Genomic DNA, 17557 nt, shown 5'->3' with positions numbered 1-17557 from the left:
TTAAACTTTTTAGAATGGAACATTGCAGTCCAAATACTCTAGGAATAATGAACAGATGACACAGGACAGTGCACTGAAAAAACAACTCATGTGATCAATAATATATGAAAAAAGTTTACCAATAGTAAACGCACATTGGGAGAATAGGATGCTTGTTTGTTGTTGTTGTTGTTGTTGTTGTTTTGTTTTTTTAAAGATTTTATTTATTTATTTGACAGACGGAGGTCACAAGTAGGCAGAGAAGCAGGCAGAGAGAGAGGAGGAAGCAGGAGGATGCGGGACCTGATCGCAGGACCCCCGAGATCATGACCTGAGCCGAAGGCAGAGGCTTTAACCTACTGAGCCACCCAGGCGCCCCAGGATGCCTGTTTTTGCATATCAACTTGGCAAAGATTAAAATAATACTTTTCAGGGCCTGCCGAGGTGACACAGTGGGTTAAGTGCTGACTCTTGGTTTCAGCTCAGGTCGTGATCTTAGGGTCGTGAGATGGAGCCCCACATGGAGCTACATGCTCAGCACAGAGTTGGCTTGGGTTTCTCTCTCCGTCTGTCTCTCACCCCCACTCTCTTTCTGTAAAATAAATGAAAAGGATACTTTTCAATTCAAAAATAGAGAGGCAACCCCGTTTAAAATGAGCCAGTATCCGAATCTGTATTTCTCCACGGAAGATATACAAGTGGCCGATAAGCTCGTGAAAGGACGTTAAACATCATGAACCATCCGGGAAATGCAAACCCAAACCATATAGAGATCTCACACACACTAGGTTGTCTATTAAAAAAATAATAATAACTAGTTCTGTTGAGGATATGGATAAATTGGAAACCTCACATGCTGTTGGTGGGAATGTAAAATCATATAGCCACTTCGGAAAATAGTTGGGAGAGTTCCCCAAATGGTTAGACCCAGGATTAATCATATGGCATAACAGTTCCACTCCTCGATGTATAGCCAAGAGAAAGGAAAACAAAAATACCCACATAAAAATGTGTACATAGATAAGCAGCCCTATTCATAATAGCCAAAAAGTGAAAATATTCCCAAATGTCCTATCAGCTGATGAATGGATAAATTAATGTGGTACATTCTTTTAATGGGGTATTAGTCAGGGACAAACAGGATTAGGGTACTGATACATGGATAAACCTTAAAAAATCATGCTAAGTGAAGGAAGCCCATCTCAAAAGACCATATTTTGTATAATTCCATTTGTATGAAAATGTCCAGAATAAGCAAATCTATAAAGACAGAAAGTAGAGGGGCACCTGGGTGGCTCAGTGGGTTCAGTCTCTGCCTTTGGCTTAGGTCACGATCTCAGGGTCCTGGGATCAAGCCCCGCATCGGGCTCTCTGCTCAGTGGGAAGCCTGCTTCCCCCTACTCTCTCTGCCTGCTGTTCTGTCTACTTGTGATCTCTCTCTCTCTGTGTCAGATAAATAAATAAAATCTTTAAAAAAACAAACAAAAAAGCCAGAAAGTAGATTTGTGGTTGCCTAAGGCTAAGGGGGAAAGGGAGTGCCTTTCTTTCTTGGAGGGTAATTAGGCTGGTGCACCTGAGGTCTTAAAGAAGTTTCTAGGTCTGTACTTTTGCCCAGGAAATATACCTTAAAGAATAAAGTAGAGGGGCTCCTGGGTGGCTCAGTGGGTTAAAGCCTCTGTCTTTAGCTCAGGTCATGATCCCAGGGTTCTGGGATGGAGCCCTGCGTCGGGCTCTCCGCTTGGCAGGAGTTCTGCTTCCTCCTCTCTCTCCTCTCTCTCTCTCTCTCTCTCTCTGCCTGCCTCTCTGCCTAATTGTGATCTCTGTCTGTTAAATAAATAAATAAATAAAATTTAAAAAAAATAAAGTAAAAAAAAAAAGAATAAAGTAGAGGTTTATAAAGATTCATCCTTACATATATGGATCAAATAATTATATATAATAGCAGATACATGGGGGCTCCTGGGTGGCTCAGTCAGTTAAGCAGCTGTCTTCAGTTCAGGTAAAGGTCTTGGGGTCCTGGGATCGAGCCCCACATCTAGCTCCCTGCTCAGCAGGGAGCCTACTTCTCCCTTTGCCTCTGCCCCTGCTTGTCCTCTCTCTCAAATAAATAAAAAAATATATATATTTTTAAAAAAGCAGATAACCTGATAAAAGCAGATAATCTGAATGTCCTACTATAAGGAAATGGTCAGTCTTTTTTTTTTTTTAAAGGACCATATTACTCAATCATCAAAGTCTTGGTTTTGAGAAACATTTCATAATAAAGGAAAGTTTCATGCTAGAGTAGTATGTGAGAAATTTAGATAAACGGTACATACCACTGTCAGAAAAGGGTTAATATAGTAGGCTTGAGGCTGTTGTTCTTGGAAGGCCTTGCGAAGGTTGGCCCCTCTCTGGCATCTGGGAACCTGACTCTCCCATTGTTCCCTCCATCCCCTAACTGATAAGGTTTGGCTCACCTCCCCTAGGCCAATGGCACAAACCACATGGGTTAGGAGGAATACCTGCTTTCCTCCTGGGAGTCTAGAATTTGGGTACATTCTAGGCAAGGGTGCTTTTGTGATCAGGCCCCTGTAAAACCACTGGGTGTTGATTTTCTAATGGGCCAACCTGGGTGATGACCTCAGACACACGTTGATGCATTTTTTTTTTTTTTTTAAGATTTTGTTTATTTATTTGACAGAGATCACAAGAAGGCAGAAAGGCAGCCCGAGAGAGAGGAGGAAGCAGGCTCCCTGCTGAGCAGAGAGCCCGACGTGGGGCTCCATCCCAGGACCCTGGGATCATGACCTGAGCCGAAGGCAGAGGCTTTAACCCACTGAGCCACCCAGGCGCCCCACGTTGATGCATTTTTTTGTTGCTGGGGGAAGGTTATGCTCTGTGTGACCCCCTCATGGGTGGGAGAAAGCATAAGGGAGCCTGTCTGTGGATTGCTCTAGAATCTACCCTTGTCCTCCCCCTTGTGAACTAGCTCTGTAACCTTACGAAGTTGCTGTCCTACAGCTGTGAGCGCAATTATCTGTTGAGTCCTCTGAGTCTTGGTGAATTTGAACGTAGGCTGATCTTGGGGACTCCCAACACCTCACTAATATGAAAAATAACAATACGTGTCTAAAAATACACGGGCAGGGAACCAACATACAGTGGCTGTTCTGGAGTTGCATCGTTATGAGTGACTTTTCTTTTCTTTTCTTTTTTTTTTTAAAGATTTTATTTATTTATTTGACAGGCAGAGATCACAAGTAGGTGGAGAGGCAGGCAGAGAGAGAGGAGGAAGCAGGCTCCCCGCTGAGCAGAGAGCCCAATGCAGGGCTCGATCCCAGGACCCTGGGATCATGACCTGAGCCGAAGGCAGAGGCTTTAACCCACTGAGCCACCCAGGCGCCCCAATTTTTATTTTCTTTTGATACTTTCCAATATTTTGTGTTCTCCTGTTTTGATGTTACTCTTATTTTCAGAACAGGTTCATTTTTAAAACATTTCTGTTACATTCAGTGTTGTCATTGTCATGTTTAGAGTGGCTGATGTCTGAAGGGTCATCTCTCATTTTCCCTTAGGGTTGCAATCCCCTTGCACAAACTGGCCGGAGCCGACTGCAGAATCAGAGGGCTGCCTTGAACCAGCAGATCCTGAAAGCCGTGCGGATGAGAACAGGAGCAGAAAACCTCCTGAAGTGAGTGACTGCTGGCTTCACTGCCTTTTCAGGGAGCCAGCCTCTCCTGGGGCCTATTCTTCCTGAAACTCTCAGGCTTTCCCAGTTTTCTCTCTAATTCTTGTATGTGTGTGTGTGTGGTTTTTTTTTTTTTTTAAACTTTGGGGTCCCCTCCTTGTTGCTGATGCCTGGAGCCAGCCCCTTCCTTGCCTAGAGCTTGATTTTATTCAAGACAAGTATTTTACCCAGCCTGTTTGTGTGATTGGGGATGGGGGAAGCCAGTGATCACATTCTTTTGTTTTCCCTGCTTTGTATGGGATGTATCTGTCTGTTTTCTCTATTGCCTAGTGGAGAAACGATGCCTCGTCTAGAATCACTGCTTGGTAACTGTCTGCTGGATGTATAAAGGAGAAGAAGGCAGGAGGGAGGGAGTGGAACATTTCTGTTGCCAGTGTCCATCCCTCTAAGGAGAGGCAGGCCCCCATGCAGCCCCATGGCCTTGGAGCTCTGAAGGGAAAATAATTACTTATCAACCTTCGAGCTCAGTGAAAATTCACCTGTGTCCTAGGCAGCTGCAAGCTCCCCCCACATCCTTCAGTGTCAGGCCAGACAGTGTGCCAGCTTCCTCTTGTTTCAAAAGAGGAGAAAAGCCTTTCTTCTTCCTCCAGAGTTCTGGGGGTAACTCTTGTCAGCCCCATGCCGCCTTCTGCACTAGGTGGCCAGCACCGTGCCTGCTGCCTGGCCACGTGAGACAATGCCTCCTATAGCCACAGAAAGAGATGGGGGGGTTCTTTCAGGGACCTGGTACCTACAAACCCAGAGGGAACCTGGAAACCTGGCAGGATATGAATCCTGGGTGTTCCCAGTGGGTCAGCTGGGCCACTGGAAGCCGGTGAGCAAGCGCCCAGAGGCTGCTCAGAGACTGTTGGGAAAAACAAATACACCAAACCAGGCTTCCCCTGCTTGTGCCATCTCTCTCTCTCTCTTTCTGGCAGATAAATAAATAAGATCTTTTAAAAAAAATCAAATAAACTTAGGGTAAATTCATTTCTGAATCTTTCTGTATCTGTTCCCTAGGAAAGATGTCTGAGATATAAGTGGGCTAACAGGAAGGTGCAGGACAGTTTGCCTTGCTTTTGTGTTTACAGGATTGGTATGTTTGTTTGTTTTTGAAGACTGAGTTATTTATTTGACAGAGAGAGACAAAGTAAGAGAGGGAGCACAAGCAAGGGGAGTGGGAGAGGGAGAAGCAGGCTTCCCGCTGAGCAAGGAGTCTGATTCAGGCTTGATCCCAAGACCCCAGGATCATGACCTGAGCCAAAGGCAGGTGCTTAACCGACTGAGCCATCCAGGCGCCCAGGATTGGTATGTTTGCTTTTGTGCACACAGAGACTTTTTCCAGAAAAGACGAAGGAAGAAGCTCTTCGAGTCAGTTCTTGGGAGCAAGACCAGGAATGGGCATGGAGGTGCCTCTTGTCATGTCCCACTCTCCAGTGTTTGGATGTTCTTTTACAAAGTGCAGAAATTACTTCTACCCATTTTTATAGTGAGATCCTGCCAGTGCCTGGAGGATAACATCACCAACCACCTAAACCTACCACCAGCTCCCGAATAACCATGCCGTGCCTTGTGTAGGCATCAATACATGTAGGCTAGCAGAGTAATAAGCAAGTCCCAGCGTGGTCAGGGATCTGGAAACCTCTTCTCCAGCTACTTCTGTAATAGGGTAGAAGCTAGGCTGTGACTGGAGGAGACTGTGAACTATTAGGATATTAGGACATTTCACCCTTTTTTTTTTTAAGTTTATTTACTTACTTTTTTTTTTTTTTTTTAAGATTTTATTCATTTATTTGACAGACAGAGATTACAAGTAGGCAGAGGGGCAGGCAGAGAGAGGGAGGAAGCAGGCTCCCCGCAGAGTAGAGAGCCCGAAGCAGGGCTTGATCCCAGGACCCTGAGATCATGACCCGAGCCGAAGGCAGAGGATTAACCCACTGAGCCACCCAGGTTCCCCTACTTACTTATTTTTAAGTAATTTCTACACCCAACTTGGGCCTCGGACCCACAACCCTGATGATCAAGAGTCACATGCTCCACCGCCTGAGCCAGCCAGGTGCCCCACAACATTTCACCTTTTAAAATGTCTGGTAGGGCGCCTGAGTGGCTCAGTTGGTTGAGCAACTGCCTTCAGCTCAGGTCATGATCCCAGAGTCTCAGGATCGAGTCCCGCATCGGGCTCCCAGCTCCACAGGGAGTCTACTTCTCCCTCTGACCTTCTCCCCTCTCATAGCCTCATTCACTCTCACTCTCTCAAATGGATAAATAAAGTCTTTAAATAAAATAAAACGTCTGGCAGTGTCCTTGTCCCCAGAGAAGCCTGGAGCTGGGGACGGTCTGGTGTAGCTTGAGAGAGGCTCCCAGTTTTTAGGAGTGGCAGCCCGGGGCCAGCCGGGCTTGCTGTGCTGGGAAGGCTGCAGATGTGTTCCCCTTTTCCGCGCCAACCCCCTCCATCCTCTCTGGTGTGATTTGTGGTGGCCGGTTTTTGGTTGAGACTTTGATGTGGCTAAGGAGGCAGGCGGACAGCCTTGCCTCAGGGACTCCCCAAGAGTGGATTGCCGTGGATTGCGAGGTTCGTTCAGCCCCTGAATGAATTTGCTGAGCACCTAGGAAGTGGCAGGCCTTGTTTGTGGTGCAAGAGGAGAAGGCTACAGGCTGTGCTTTCACGATGCCTGATCTCCTGTGGGGGGACCTAATCCACAGCAGACAAGTCCAGTCATGTCAGAGGTGATGTTTTCTAGGGCGTCAATGAAAGGGAGATGTGACCGCGTGGCGTAGGCTTAGAAACGGGTCAGTCGGGGGGGCTCCTCTCTGACCAGGGGCCTTGGCATTTCTAAGGCAGGAACCAGGGTGGTTTTGTCTGTCTTGCTCTTTTAAGGACAGCGGCAAACCCCCTCAGAGCCCCGGTGTTCAAGCTCTTTGTCAGGCTGGCCGTTGTAATTAAGCTGGGAGCGTGGGGGCGGGGTGGGGTTGTTAATGATTTTCACAGTGACCTCAAAGTTCAAAGTGGTCCTTTCTGGAGAATGTTGTGAGAGAGAACCCTAAAGGTATTTATTAATCTCACTCTGGCAGCACCAACGGTTTCCCGAAAACAAATAAAGTGTTCAGCCAAGTCCGGCTCTGGGCCTGTGGTTGTTGCTGGGCGGCTGATTACGTGGCTGTCCCTGCTGCCAGGAGGTAGTTTCTGTCATAAATTGGGTGCTGCTGTCCTGTGTGTGCACCTGTCGGCCTTCAGGTTCTTAGGTGTCCCTCCATGGCCCTCAGATAAAGATAGAGCGTTTTGGAGGGGGGGCACTTAGGTGACTCAGTTGGTTCAGTATCGGACTCTTGTTTTTTTTTTTTAAGATTTTATTTATTTATTTGATAGAGAGAGATCACAAGTAGATGGAGAGGCAGGCAGAGAGAGAGAGAGAGAGAGAGATGGAAGCAGGCTCCCTGCTGAGCAGAGAGCCCGATGCGGGACTCGATCCCAGGACCCTGAGATCATGACCTGAGCCGAAGGCAGCGGCTTAACCCACTGAGCCACCCAGGCGCCCGGACTCTTGGTTTTGACTCAAGTCATGGTCCCACAGTCATGGAATCAAGCCCCACTTCGGGCTTGTGTGCTCAGTGTGGAATCTGCTTCAGATTCTCTATCCCTCCCCTCTGCTACTCCTTATACTCTCTGTCTTTCTTTCTCACATAAATAAATAAAATCTTTAAAAAAAAAAAAAAAAAGAGCATTTGGGAAGATGTCCCCCCAGATGCAGGAGGGTGGGGGTCCCAGTGCTTACCTGCATTGGTAGGGGGCTGGGCAGGCACTGAAGCAGGCTCCCTGCAGAGCAGAGAGCCCGATGGCGGGGCTCGATCCCAGGACCCTGAGATCTGCTCCCAGTGTACCCCTTTGTACCCCTCCTCTGAGCCGGATCTGCCAAGAGTCCATGAGCTTCCTGGAGTTTGACAGGAAAGAGATCTGATATTTTTTAAACGTACTTTTCTAGGCTAAGCAAGGACATTATTCTCTCTCTTTTCCCAGCACCCTGCCCTCCCTTGAGTAAAGCTGGGGTGGAAATGTGATGCTGTTTCTCTGAAACAGAGATGGTCTTTGTGAGATTTAAAGGATGTTGCCATGATGTTCCATTTTAACTAACTGGCCCTTTGCATAAGGGCCGGCCATTCAGTGTCTCTGGGCTCAGGTTCCCCTCTTGTACTGGTACCTTCTGGGCTGGAGCAGGGCTGGCCCACCGTGAGGCTTACAGGGGCTGAGTGGGCTTGGGAAAGACCAGAGGGGCTGGGCCTAGTGCTATGAGGCAATAGAGAGTGGTGGGGACAGTGGCCAAGTGCAGAGCATGTGCTTTCTCTGGAGGGGCCGCCCGCCGTGTGCCTCAAATGGAGGGGAGGACTGAGTTTGCTAGGGCTGCAGATTTTTATTTTTGTTTTTGTTTTTGCAGAAGAGAAAGATCTGACCTTTTTCTTCCTTTTTTTTTTTTTTTTGAATGTTCCAATAGTTAAATTTTAAATATTGGTGCATAGTTCAATGGGAGGTGGGGGGTTGGGAATAACACCCTGAGGACCAAGTGCACAAGCTTTCCCTTGACCTCGAGTTTGTATCCCCTGGGCCAGAGGGTCATGAAGTTCTGGGCCAGGGGCGACAGGGGTAGTGTCAACTGTAGTAAGAGTGACTTGAGGTTAGTGGCTGCTCACATGGTCAGTTCTTATAGAGGCTGGTGTATGTCTGTGCTGTGAGGTATGGGAGTCCCCTTGGCCTTTGGGGCCCATAGTAACCTTGAGGCGTGCCTTCCTACCCTGGCTACACTGAGATCAGATGTCCTGACAGATCGGCTGATCTGCTGCCCTCGCTGGTGGCCACAGGAGGCCACCAGGTGGTACTTGCAGGATTTGGGGTCAGATGGATTAAGGTCAGACTGTTCCAGTAAGGTCTATGAAGCTGGTACAAGTCTTTGATGCTCTTCAGTGTGGCTGTTAAAGGTGGGGGCAAGGGGGGAGGGACAGCTCTTTTACTGGAAGGCTTGGGAAAAAAAATTACACTAAAGCAGATGGAGTTATATGGGTCAGCATTCAAAATTCACCTGTATCTTTAAAAGAAAACACAGACATTAAAGAAATTTTGGACTTGAAGCAAAGAAGCAAGCCATAGTCACGTAGAAGCTAATTTTTTTTTTTTTTATAAAGGTTTTGTTTATTTTTTGACAGAAAGAGAAAAATCACAAGTAGGCAGAGAGGTAGGCAGAGAGGTAGGCAGAGATAGAGAGGAAGGGAAGCGGGCTCCCCAGTGAGTAGAGAGCCTGAGGCGGGGCTTGATCCCAGGACCCTGGGATCATGACCTGAGCTGAAGGCAGAGGCTTTAACCCACTGAGCCACCCAGGCGCCCATGTAGGAGCTCATACTTCAGGTGGAAAAGGTCTCAGCAGCTCCAAATTCAGGGAAAGAAGGTGTGGGTGTAGCAGTACCCTCGGGAAATAATTGAATATAGCTTTCTGTCCCTGTTCACGCTTGTTGGGCTGATCACTCATAGAGTCAGTGGGACGCCTTCTCATTCTTGACTTCTCATTCCTTGGAGGTCCAGGCCAGAGGGAGGCCATGAAGAACGTAGGTTGGAGTCTTGGCTGAAACACCCTTCTGCTTCTTCCTGCTTGGCCTTAAGGACTGTTTTGGCTCTATCCTCAGTTACTGGGCCATAAGGTTCTCGGAGGAGGTTTGCAGTCAAGGGGAAGGTGAGAAGAAAGCCATCTTCTTCCAAGGAGGCCCAAAGAAGTGATTTGTTGTCATCTGGAAAGGCCACCCAGATGCAGAGCATCAGTATTGAGGAGACGGAGGCTCTGGTTTTAATTCCTAATTTGGGCCAGCTGATTCTGTTTTCATATGTTACCCTGGGCTCTTCCCTCCGCTTGGACACATACGTCATACTCAATTGATTGACCTTATTTGAGAAGTCCTGTCCCCTTTCACCAGCGAGTCTTTGAAAAATCATTCTCTGTGCTAGAAGCAGCTTACACTCTGGGGTTGGTTTCCCATTCGTCCTCATACCCAAAGGTTAGCATTGTGGAGACTGATCCTTAAGCCCACTCTGCGCTTTCCTTCCCCGGCCACAACTTTTTCGAGAGTGACCCACCCAGAGGTCCATGTCCAAAGAGCAGCTCGCTGATTTGTTGCAAATCCTAAATCTCAAATTGCCAAGTCAAGAGGGAAGAGAAGTGGCAAATAGGTATATAGAAGTGGAAAAAATCCAATTGGCCTGTTTAGAGGCTCTGCAGATATTTGGGCAAGGGTCTTAGGGTGTAAATTGTTACAATTAAGTTGGATCTACTCTGTTGCTGAGAACCAGACCCCCCCACCCCCACCATTGCTTCTAGAGAAGTGGTCTTTACTCTATTTGTTTTTCATCAACTGAAATTTGTTGAGCCCCCACCATGTGGAAAAGACAATGCCAGTTCCCAGGAGAAAGAGAATGAAATAGAAGGCAAAGTTCATGTTCTCCATCATAACTTCTGTATCCTTTGTTAGTCACGGGCCGCAGTTTGTCTTGGAGCTTCCTGGCAGGCCCTATGAAGAAGGGACTGTGACTCACACATATCAGATCCATCGGTTCCACCAAAGGCAGACCAGTTGCAAAGAAGAAGCTCTTCCCAGTTTCTTTCCTCATGTCCTTGTGGACGTGACCGGCTAGTGTATCAGTCACATTCTCAGAAACACCTGAGAATTTTACAGATTTGTGCAGATTTTACAAGCAACAGATTGTGACCGTTAGTGTGTAACAAAATCAATTCATGGGGTTGCTGTGGTGTTATAAAAAATAAATATCTGTGGGGTCCCTGGCTGGCTCAGTCGGTAGAATGTGAGACTCGATCTCGGGATTGTGAGTTCGAGCCCTGTGTTGGGCATATTGTATTTCAAAATAAGTGAAGACTCTGCCTGGTTCCTTGCACAGAGCTCCTAGAACCCTTGGAACCTCATGTCTTCTGTGTGCTAATGGGGGAACAGGACCTTCAAAATGGAGCTTTTATTTTTATTTTTTTTTTTTTAAAGATTTTATTTATTTATTTGACAGAGAGAGATCACAAGTAGACAGAGAGGCAGGCAGAGAGAGAGGAGGAAGCAGGCTCCCCAGTGAGCAGAGAGCCTGAGGCGGGGCTTGATCCCAGGACCCTGGGATCATGATCCGAGCCAAAGGCAGAGGCTTAACCCACTGAACCACCCAGGTGACCCTATTTAATTTTTTTTTTTTTAAGATTTTATTTGTTTAGGGGTGCCTGGGTGGCTCAGTGGGTTAAAGCCTCTGCCTGTCAAATAAATAAATAAAATCTTAAAAAAAAAAAAAAAGATTTTATTTGTTTATTTGACAGACAGATCACAAGTAGGCAGAGAGGCAGGCGGACGGGGGGGTGGGGTGGGGGAGCAGGCTCCCTGCTGAGCAGAGAGCCTGATGCAGAGTTCCATCCCAGGATCCTGGGATCATGACTTGAGCCAACTGCAGAGGCTTTAACCCACTGAGCCACACAGGCACCCCCAAAATGGGTCTTTTAACCAGGTAGACCAAACCTGGTGAGAGAATTGTAATTTATAGCACCACCCCTAGACTTTTGGGGAGGGGGCTGAAGATGGAGTTCAGTTGCCAATGGCCAGTGATTTTATCGATTGGGCCCACATAGTGAAACAGGGCAGCCTGCCTGCAGCCCCTCACAATGAGCTTTGGGAGCTTCCATGTTGGTGAAGACATCGAGGTGTTGGGGGCGTGGCGTGTCTGGAGAGAACAGGGAAGTCGCTCCCCCTCCTCAGCCTGTGGGTCTGTTCCAGCTGACTGCTCTTTAAGTTGTGTCCTTTAAATAAACTACAGTAGGGACGCCTGGGTGGCTCAGTTGGTTAAGCAGCTGCCTTCGGCTCAGGTCATGATCCCAGCGTCCTGGGATCGAGTCCCACATCGGGCTCCTTGCCCTCCGCAGGGAGCCTGCTTCTCCCTCTGCCTCTGCCTTCCACTCTGTCTGCCTATGCTCGCTCTCACTCACTCTCTCTCTGACAAATAAATAAATAAAATCTTTAAAAAAAAAAAATAAATAAATAAACTACAGTAAAAGTAAGTGAAGTGATCTCCTGAGTGTTCTGAGTCTTTCTGGCAAATTACCATAGAAGGGTGTTGGGAGAACCTTGATTTGTAGCTGGTTGATTGCAAGTAGAGGTGCTTCCCCCCAGCCTTGTGACTGGCCCCTGACATGGGGGGAGTCTTGGGGGTACTGAGTCTTTAACCTGTGGGAATTGAGTTTAATTGAATTGAATTGCTGGGCACCCAGTTGGTGTTAGAGAATCAGAATAGGAGAGTTGCGAATATTACTCTTTTAAAAAAAGCTATTAGAAAAAAAAGAGGGGGATGCTTGGGTGGCTCAGTTGATTGAACATCTGCCTTCGGCTCAGGTCATGATTCTGGGGTCCTGGGATCGAGTCCTACTTTGGGCTCCTTGCTCAGCAGGGAGCCTGCTTCTCCCTCTCCCTCTGCCTGCTACACCCCCCGCTTGTGCTCATGTTCTCTCTCTGACAAATAAATAAAGAGAATCTTTTAAAAAATAAAAAATAAGCTATTAGAATGGAATCAAATATGTTGGGATGTATTGTATGCACGACCAAGTTTGGTTTGTGTGACTTTTGTTTTAGGAGTATGTATGTGTATGTGTATACTGTGTTGTAATATAAAATATATTTGTTACGGGTAATCATGCTACCTCCCCTCCCCACCAAAATCCCCAAACCAGTGATATTTGCCAGACTGAGCTTCCAATATTTCATTTCTCTGCTGGGAAGCCCAGATGTGTGAAGACATACCGAGTAGTAAAAGGGCAAGTATCTTTCTATTTGCAGCCAGGATCAAGCATGGCTTTTTCTGAGGAGGCGTAGCCTAAGTTTGTAGGTCAAGGAGAAGGAGTTCAGTGATGGGCCGGGGAGAGCAAAAAGAGGGAGTATACCTATAAACACATCATGGGGAGAAATTGATGAGCTCAGATATGTGGCAAGGCCAGGAGAGCCCCGGCGCAGAGGGCGGACTGTAGGGGAAGTGTTTTAGTATTTTGCTTTCTGGGGAAAAGGTGAATAGGCGGTGAGCAAAGTGAGCCCATGACAGGTGACAGGATTTTCATCAGCTGGCGTGGAGAATGTGATCAGGTACTGTTTCTCTGGCTGGCTGGAGCTCTTGGCTGATGACCCTCAGATGTCCTCATCCATGAAAGGAGGAAGTTCTAGTAGCTGGTCCGAGGAATGACTGAGGAACTGACAGGATGGTTCATGGGCTTGTGCCCTCAAGGCCTGGCTCAGGACTTGGTTATTCTTTTTTCTTTTCTTTTAGATTTTATTTATTTGAGAGAGAGAGCATGAGAAGGGGGAGGGTCAGAGGGAGAAGCAGATTCTCCGCCGAGCAGGGAGCCTGATGCAGGACTCAATCTCGGGACTCTAGGATCATGATCTGAGCCTAAGGCAGTTGCTTAACCAACTGAGCCACCCAGGCGCCCTATAGACTTGGTTATTCTTGCCAGTGTTACTTTTGCGTTGATTCCTAATCCGTAAAGTGAGGGGGCACCTGGAAAGTCTTCCAGCAGGTGTCTGAACTTCCGCTTTGAGGATTTAGGTGAAGTTCATACCTTCATATTGCTTACACCATTCAATTCCAGGGATCTCATTTTACTAATCCAATTTGCCAGTTAATGGATATCTGGATTTTTCCCACTTTTTGTGTCTTCTATGAGTCATGCTACTGTAAACATCACCTACACGTCTTTGTTGGGATGTAAGTTTTCATTCCTCTCACATAGATTCCTAGGAGTAGATGACTCAGTTGTATGATAATATCTGTAACATTTTTATTAAATTTTTTTTAAAAAGATTATTTATTTGAGAGAGAGTGAGCGAGTGGTAGGAGCGGCGGAGGGAGAGGGAGAATCTCAAGCAGACTCCCCACTGAGCGCAGACTCCAACACAGGGCTCAATCCCATGACCCTGAGGTCATGACCTTAGCTGAAATCAGGAGTTGGACCTTTAACCAACAGTCACCGAGGTGCCCCAGATAGTTAACATTTTTAGAAACTACCCAGCTGTTTTCCAAAGTGCTGTGTCATTTACATTCAGCAGTGTGTGAATTCCAGTTTCTCTACATCCTCCTCAATACTTGCTATTGTTTCTTTTTTATTACTAGTATTACTAGCATTGCTAGTACTAGTCTAATCTCATTTTGGTTTTATTTATTTATTTGCCTTTTTTTTTTTTTTTAAGATTTTATTTATTTATTTACAGACAGAGATCACAAGTAGGCAGAAAGGCAGGCAGAGAGAGAGGAGGGGAAGCAGGCTCCCTGCCCAGCAGAGAGCCTGATATGGGGCTTGATCCCAGGACCCTGAGATCATGACCTGAGCCGAAGGCAGAGGTTGAACCCACTGAGCCACCCAGGTGCCCCTTGTTGAGAATTTTTATCATGAATCTATGTTGGACTTTATCCCACGTTTCTTTTGTATCTGTTGAGAGGACTATGTGTTTTTTTTATCCTGTATCCTATTAATAAAGTATGTTACAGTAATTGATTTTCGGATATTAAACCAACCTTGCAGTCCTGGGATAAGTCCCACTTGGTTGTGGTATGTAATCCGAGTTATGTTAAATGTTGCTGGTTTCCGCTTGCTAATATTTTGTTGAGGATTTTTGCATATATATTCATGAAGAATGTCAGTTTATTGTTTTTGCTTTCTTGTGATGTCCTCCTCTGGTCTGGGTCAGGGTAAGACTAGAGCTCATAGAATGAGCTGGGAGCATTATCGCCTCCTCCGTTTTCTTACCCATTTCCTTTCAAGGGGATAATTGATGGTCTTTTTGGGGTGGCTGGGAGCAGTTCCCTCTTTTCTTAAAGCTAATTCTTTGTAGGGGTGTCTTAAGATTCACGTCTGGCAGCTCAGTGTATCACCGACATCCCAGGTCCCTTTACTGGTAGGCGTGGCTCAAGATGGGCCTGTTGCTGAGCATTTTGGAGATACCAGGTCACCTCTGGTCCTCATACCTGCAAGGGAACCCTCAGAACTTCCTTATGGGGCCTGGGAGGTCTGCTCCCCCGGCAGCTGGGCAGCTTGGCTGAAGGCACTTTTCTCCCCCTTCTCTTTTAACAGAGTAGCTACAAACCAGAAGGTTCGAGAGCAGGTGCGCCTGGAACTGAGCTTCGTGAATTCAGACCTGCAGATGCTCAAGGAGGAGCTGGAGGGGCTCAACATCTCAGTGGGAGTCTACCAGAACACAGAGTAAGTGGGGGCAGTGCTTTGGGATGAGAGGGATGGACCAGTTTGAGGACTGAGTATGGCGTAAGAGTCAAGGGGCGAACAGATGGAGTTTGTTGGAAATACCTGGGGAGTTGGATGATAAGGCATCCAATTGTCCTTGGACCCACCTTGTGACATAGTTTTTGGGAAAAGCTGTGTGACTGGGTCTGGATGAAGAGATGGTGTCTCTCACGTAGCTTTGCCATGAAGATGCCCTTGTGGTTGGATCTGAGAGTCAGCCTGCTGATGGGGGGGTCCGTACTGCTTGCCCTCCTTCCCTGTCAGTTTCATCACCGTGCCTAGGGCTTGGCTGGGTCGTTCTGAGGATAGGACACAAAAAACACACCAACTGCTTGACAGGGATCCTTGACATCAAAGATTAAGGGGACCCAGGTGAGTTCCCTGAGGAGACACTTCAAAAATGGGCCCCATTACATCTTCGAGAAACAAATACAGTAACTCAGAAGCCTCTCCTGGGGAGTTTGTGCCAGAGCGATATTGAGGCGGGGCCTTCAGAAAAGCTCAGAAAGTCTTCCCAAGGGGAGCTACCTCTGAAAGGGAGGTGAAATCACTTCGAGAAGCTCTGTGCAGGGAAGTGAGATTTCTCAAAAGGTAGGTGAGCACCAGGGGAAACTCAGTAAACAGTCCTGTGGATTCACAGAAGGACGACATTTGGGAACCCAGAGTCCCCTTTGGAATGTGCTTTTCCTGATTGCCCCCAAGCCTCTGCATGGCCCGTGGGGTGTTTTTCAGGGCTGGAGGGGAAGTGTCAGCATGTGAAACCTCTGCTCTTCCTTCTATGACGTCCAGGTGTCCTGGCTCGCTCACCCATGGGCTCCCAGTGTGGTTTTGAACACTGAATCAGAACACCCAGTAAGAGGCTTCTCCCAGTCTCCTCTGTGGTATTAAATGCCATTGTTCTGCCCCGAGGTCGAAGTTCCTTGAGTAAGCGAGTCAGGGCCCAACTTTGCTGATAAATGTAGGACATTTCATATTCCCACTTGCTGTTCTGGATTGCTGGGAGCCCCACCTGCAGAGACGGGCACGAAGGGCCCCGCATGATTTCAGCGTTGCCCTCACTGCCCGGGTGGTCCCCTGTGCCATCGGGGAGAGGGGTGAGAGAGATGTGCAGGTTCGTACTGATGCCTTGGGTTCGCCTCTGCCCTCTTCCTATTTTCAGAACAGATGGTTTCTTTCTAAGCACGGTGGATCTTTAAACATTACTGTGAGGCAGGCCTGGAAGAAGAGGTCGGGCGGGGCAGATGAGAAAACACGAGGCTGGAGGTCATGGAGTTTTGTTAGTGTGGGGTTGGGGCTGGGGTGCCCTGGGTGCTCTCCCCAGTCACGGGGAGAACAGGCCTTGTCTCCACCCCCAGTGGGGTGAGGGCAGGAGGGTGCTGGGGCCCAGAGGAGAGAGGCACGGTCCTTCCTCTCTCCTTCCAGTAGCACCCAGCTTCCCCTGCAGGCTTTGGGGAAGCCATGCACACCCAGGGATGGATGGCGCCTGCTTTTAGAGCAGCCCGTGGTTTTCCCTTCGGCCGCAGAGACAGTTTCGGCTTACAGCTGCATTGTCCACTCCCCCTGCCCAGCATTCCTGGCCTTCTCCCTGGCTGGGCTGAGCAGCCCCAGGAGGTCTCCTATTACAGGTCAGGGAGCTAAATCTCTGTTTGCAAAACACACAGCCTGAGCCCCCTTTACTTCCTGTTAGCCCTGCCCCTGCCCCTAAGAATGTAGACTCAGGGTGATCTCTGGGGGAACTGAGTGGTCAGTTGGGGTGGGAGCTGTGTGGGGGGGCAAGTAGCTGGCCGGGGTGTGACCCTGGGCTGGAGCTAGGGGCATTTAGGTGTTAGGAGGAGCCCTGGCCCTCAAGCTCTTCTCCGTGCAGGTGCTGGGGCACCAAAGGGGATAACCCCCCCCATCAGAGGAGGCCTTGCGAGGGCTCAGATTGGAGGGCACAGGAGAGGTGGGACCTGCCCTGGTGGGGAATGGGGGAAGGAGGGTGGGGATGGGAGGTTATGGTACGCCCAGGTCGGGGAGCAGTGCGCACCCCAGACCCAGACCCTGCCCCATGGTTGGTCCTCAGTGAAGTCAAAGAATGGTGGAAATTGAGACCTGGGTCAAGGTGGTAGGCCTCCTGTGTTAGGCTCTGTAGTCCAGAAGTCACAGGGCCCTGGGATTGGGCTTAGAACAGAGACAGGCACGTGACAGGCAGAGACAGGCATCTTCATGGAACCTGAAGTGGTGTGTGCAGGATTGGCGTCTGGAGGTGGGGGGTGCTCTGAGCGGGGCTGCTGGGTGCAGAGCGGCTGGGATCCCAGTGTTCACATACCTTGCTGTGTTCCTTATAGGGAGGCATTTACGGTCCCGCTGATTCCTCTTGGCCTGAAGGAGACCAAGGATGTTGACTTCTCTGTCATTCTCAAGGTAAATCTCAAAGCACAGGACACTAGATTCACTGTTTAAAAAGACAAACTAGGAATTGTGTATCCCTTGCATGTGGCCTTAGGCTCAGTGGGGCGAGTGTCAGTTGAGTTCCGTAAGCTAGACAATTTGTCTGTCTTCCTGTGACCTCACACCGTCTTTGGTCCCTACA

General features: G+C 48.1%; 1 protein-coding gene across 1 annotated transcript in view; it reads left to right on the top strand.

The window, feature by feature from the left end:
• The window catches only part of RHPN2 (rhophilin Rho GTPase binding protein 2), a 58117-nt gene that overhangs the window by 10908 nt on the left and 29652 nt on the right, over positions 1–17557 (top strand). The window contains exons 2-4 of the mRNA XM_059151852.1: positions 3537–3652; positions 14818–14946; positions 17313–17388. Coding sequence (XP_059007835.1) covers positions 3537–3652; positions 14818–14946; positions 17313–17388 — 321 coding nt within the window. The remainder of the gene's footprint in view (positions 1–3536; positions 3653–14817; positions 14947–17312; positions 17389–17557) is intronic.

This window comes from Mustela lutreola, chromosome 16, assembly GCF_030435805.1.
Source record: "Mustela lutreola isolate mMusLut2 chromosome 16, mMusLut2.pri, whole genome shotgun sequence".
Taxonomy (NCBI): domain Eukaryota; kingdom Metazoa; phylum Chordata; class Mammalia; order Carnivora; family Mustelidae; genus Mustela; species Mustela lutreola.
This window is presented reverse-complemented; position numbering and strand designations above follow the sequence as displayed.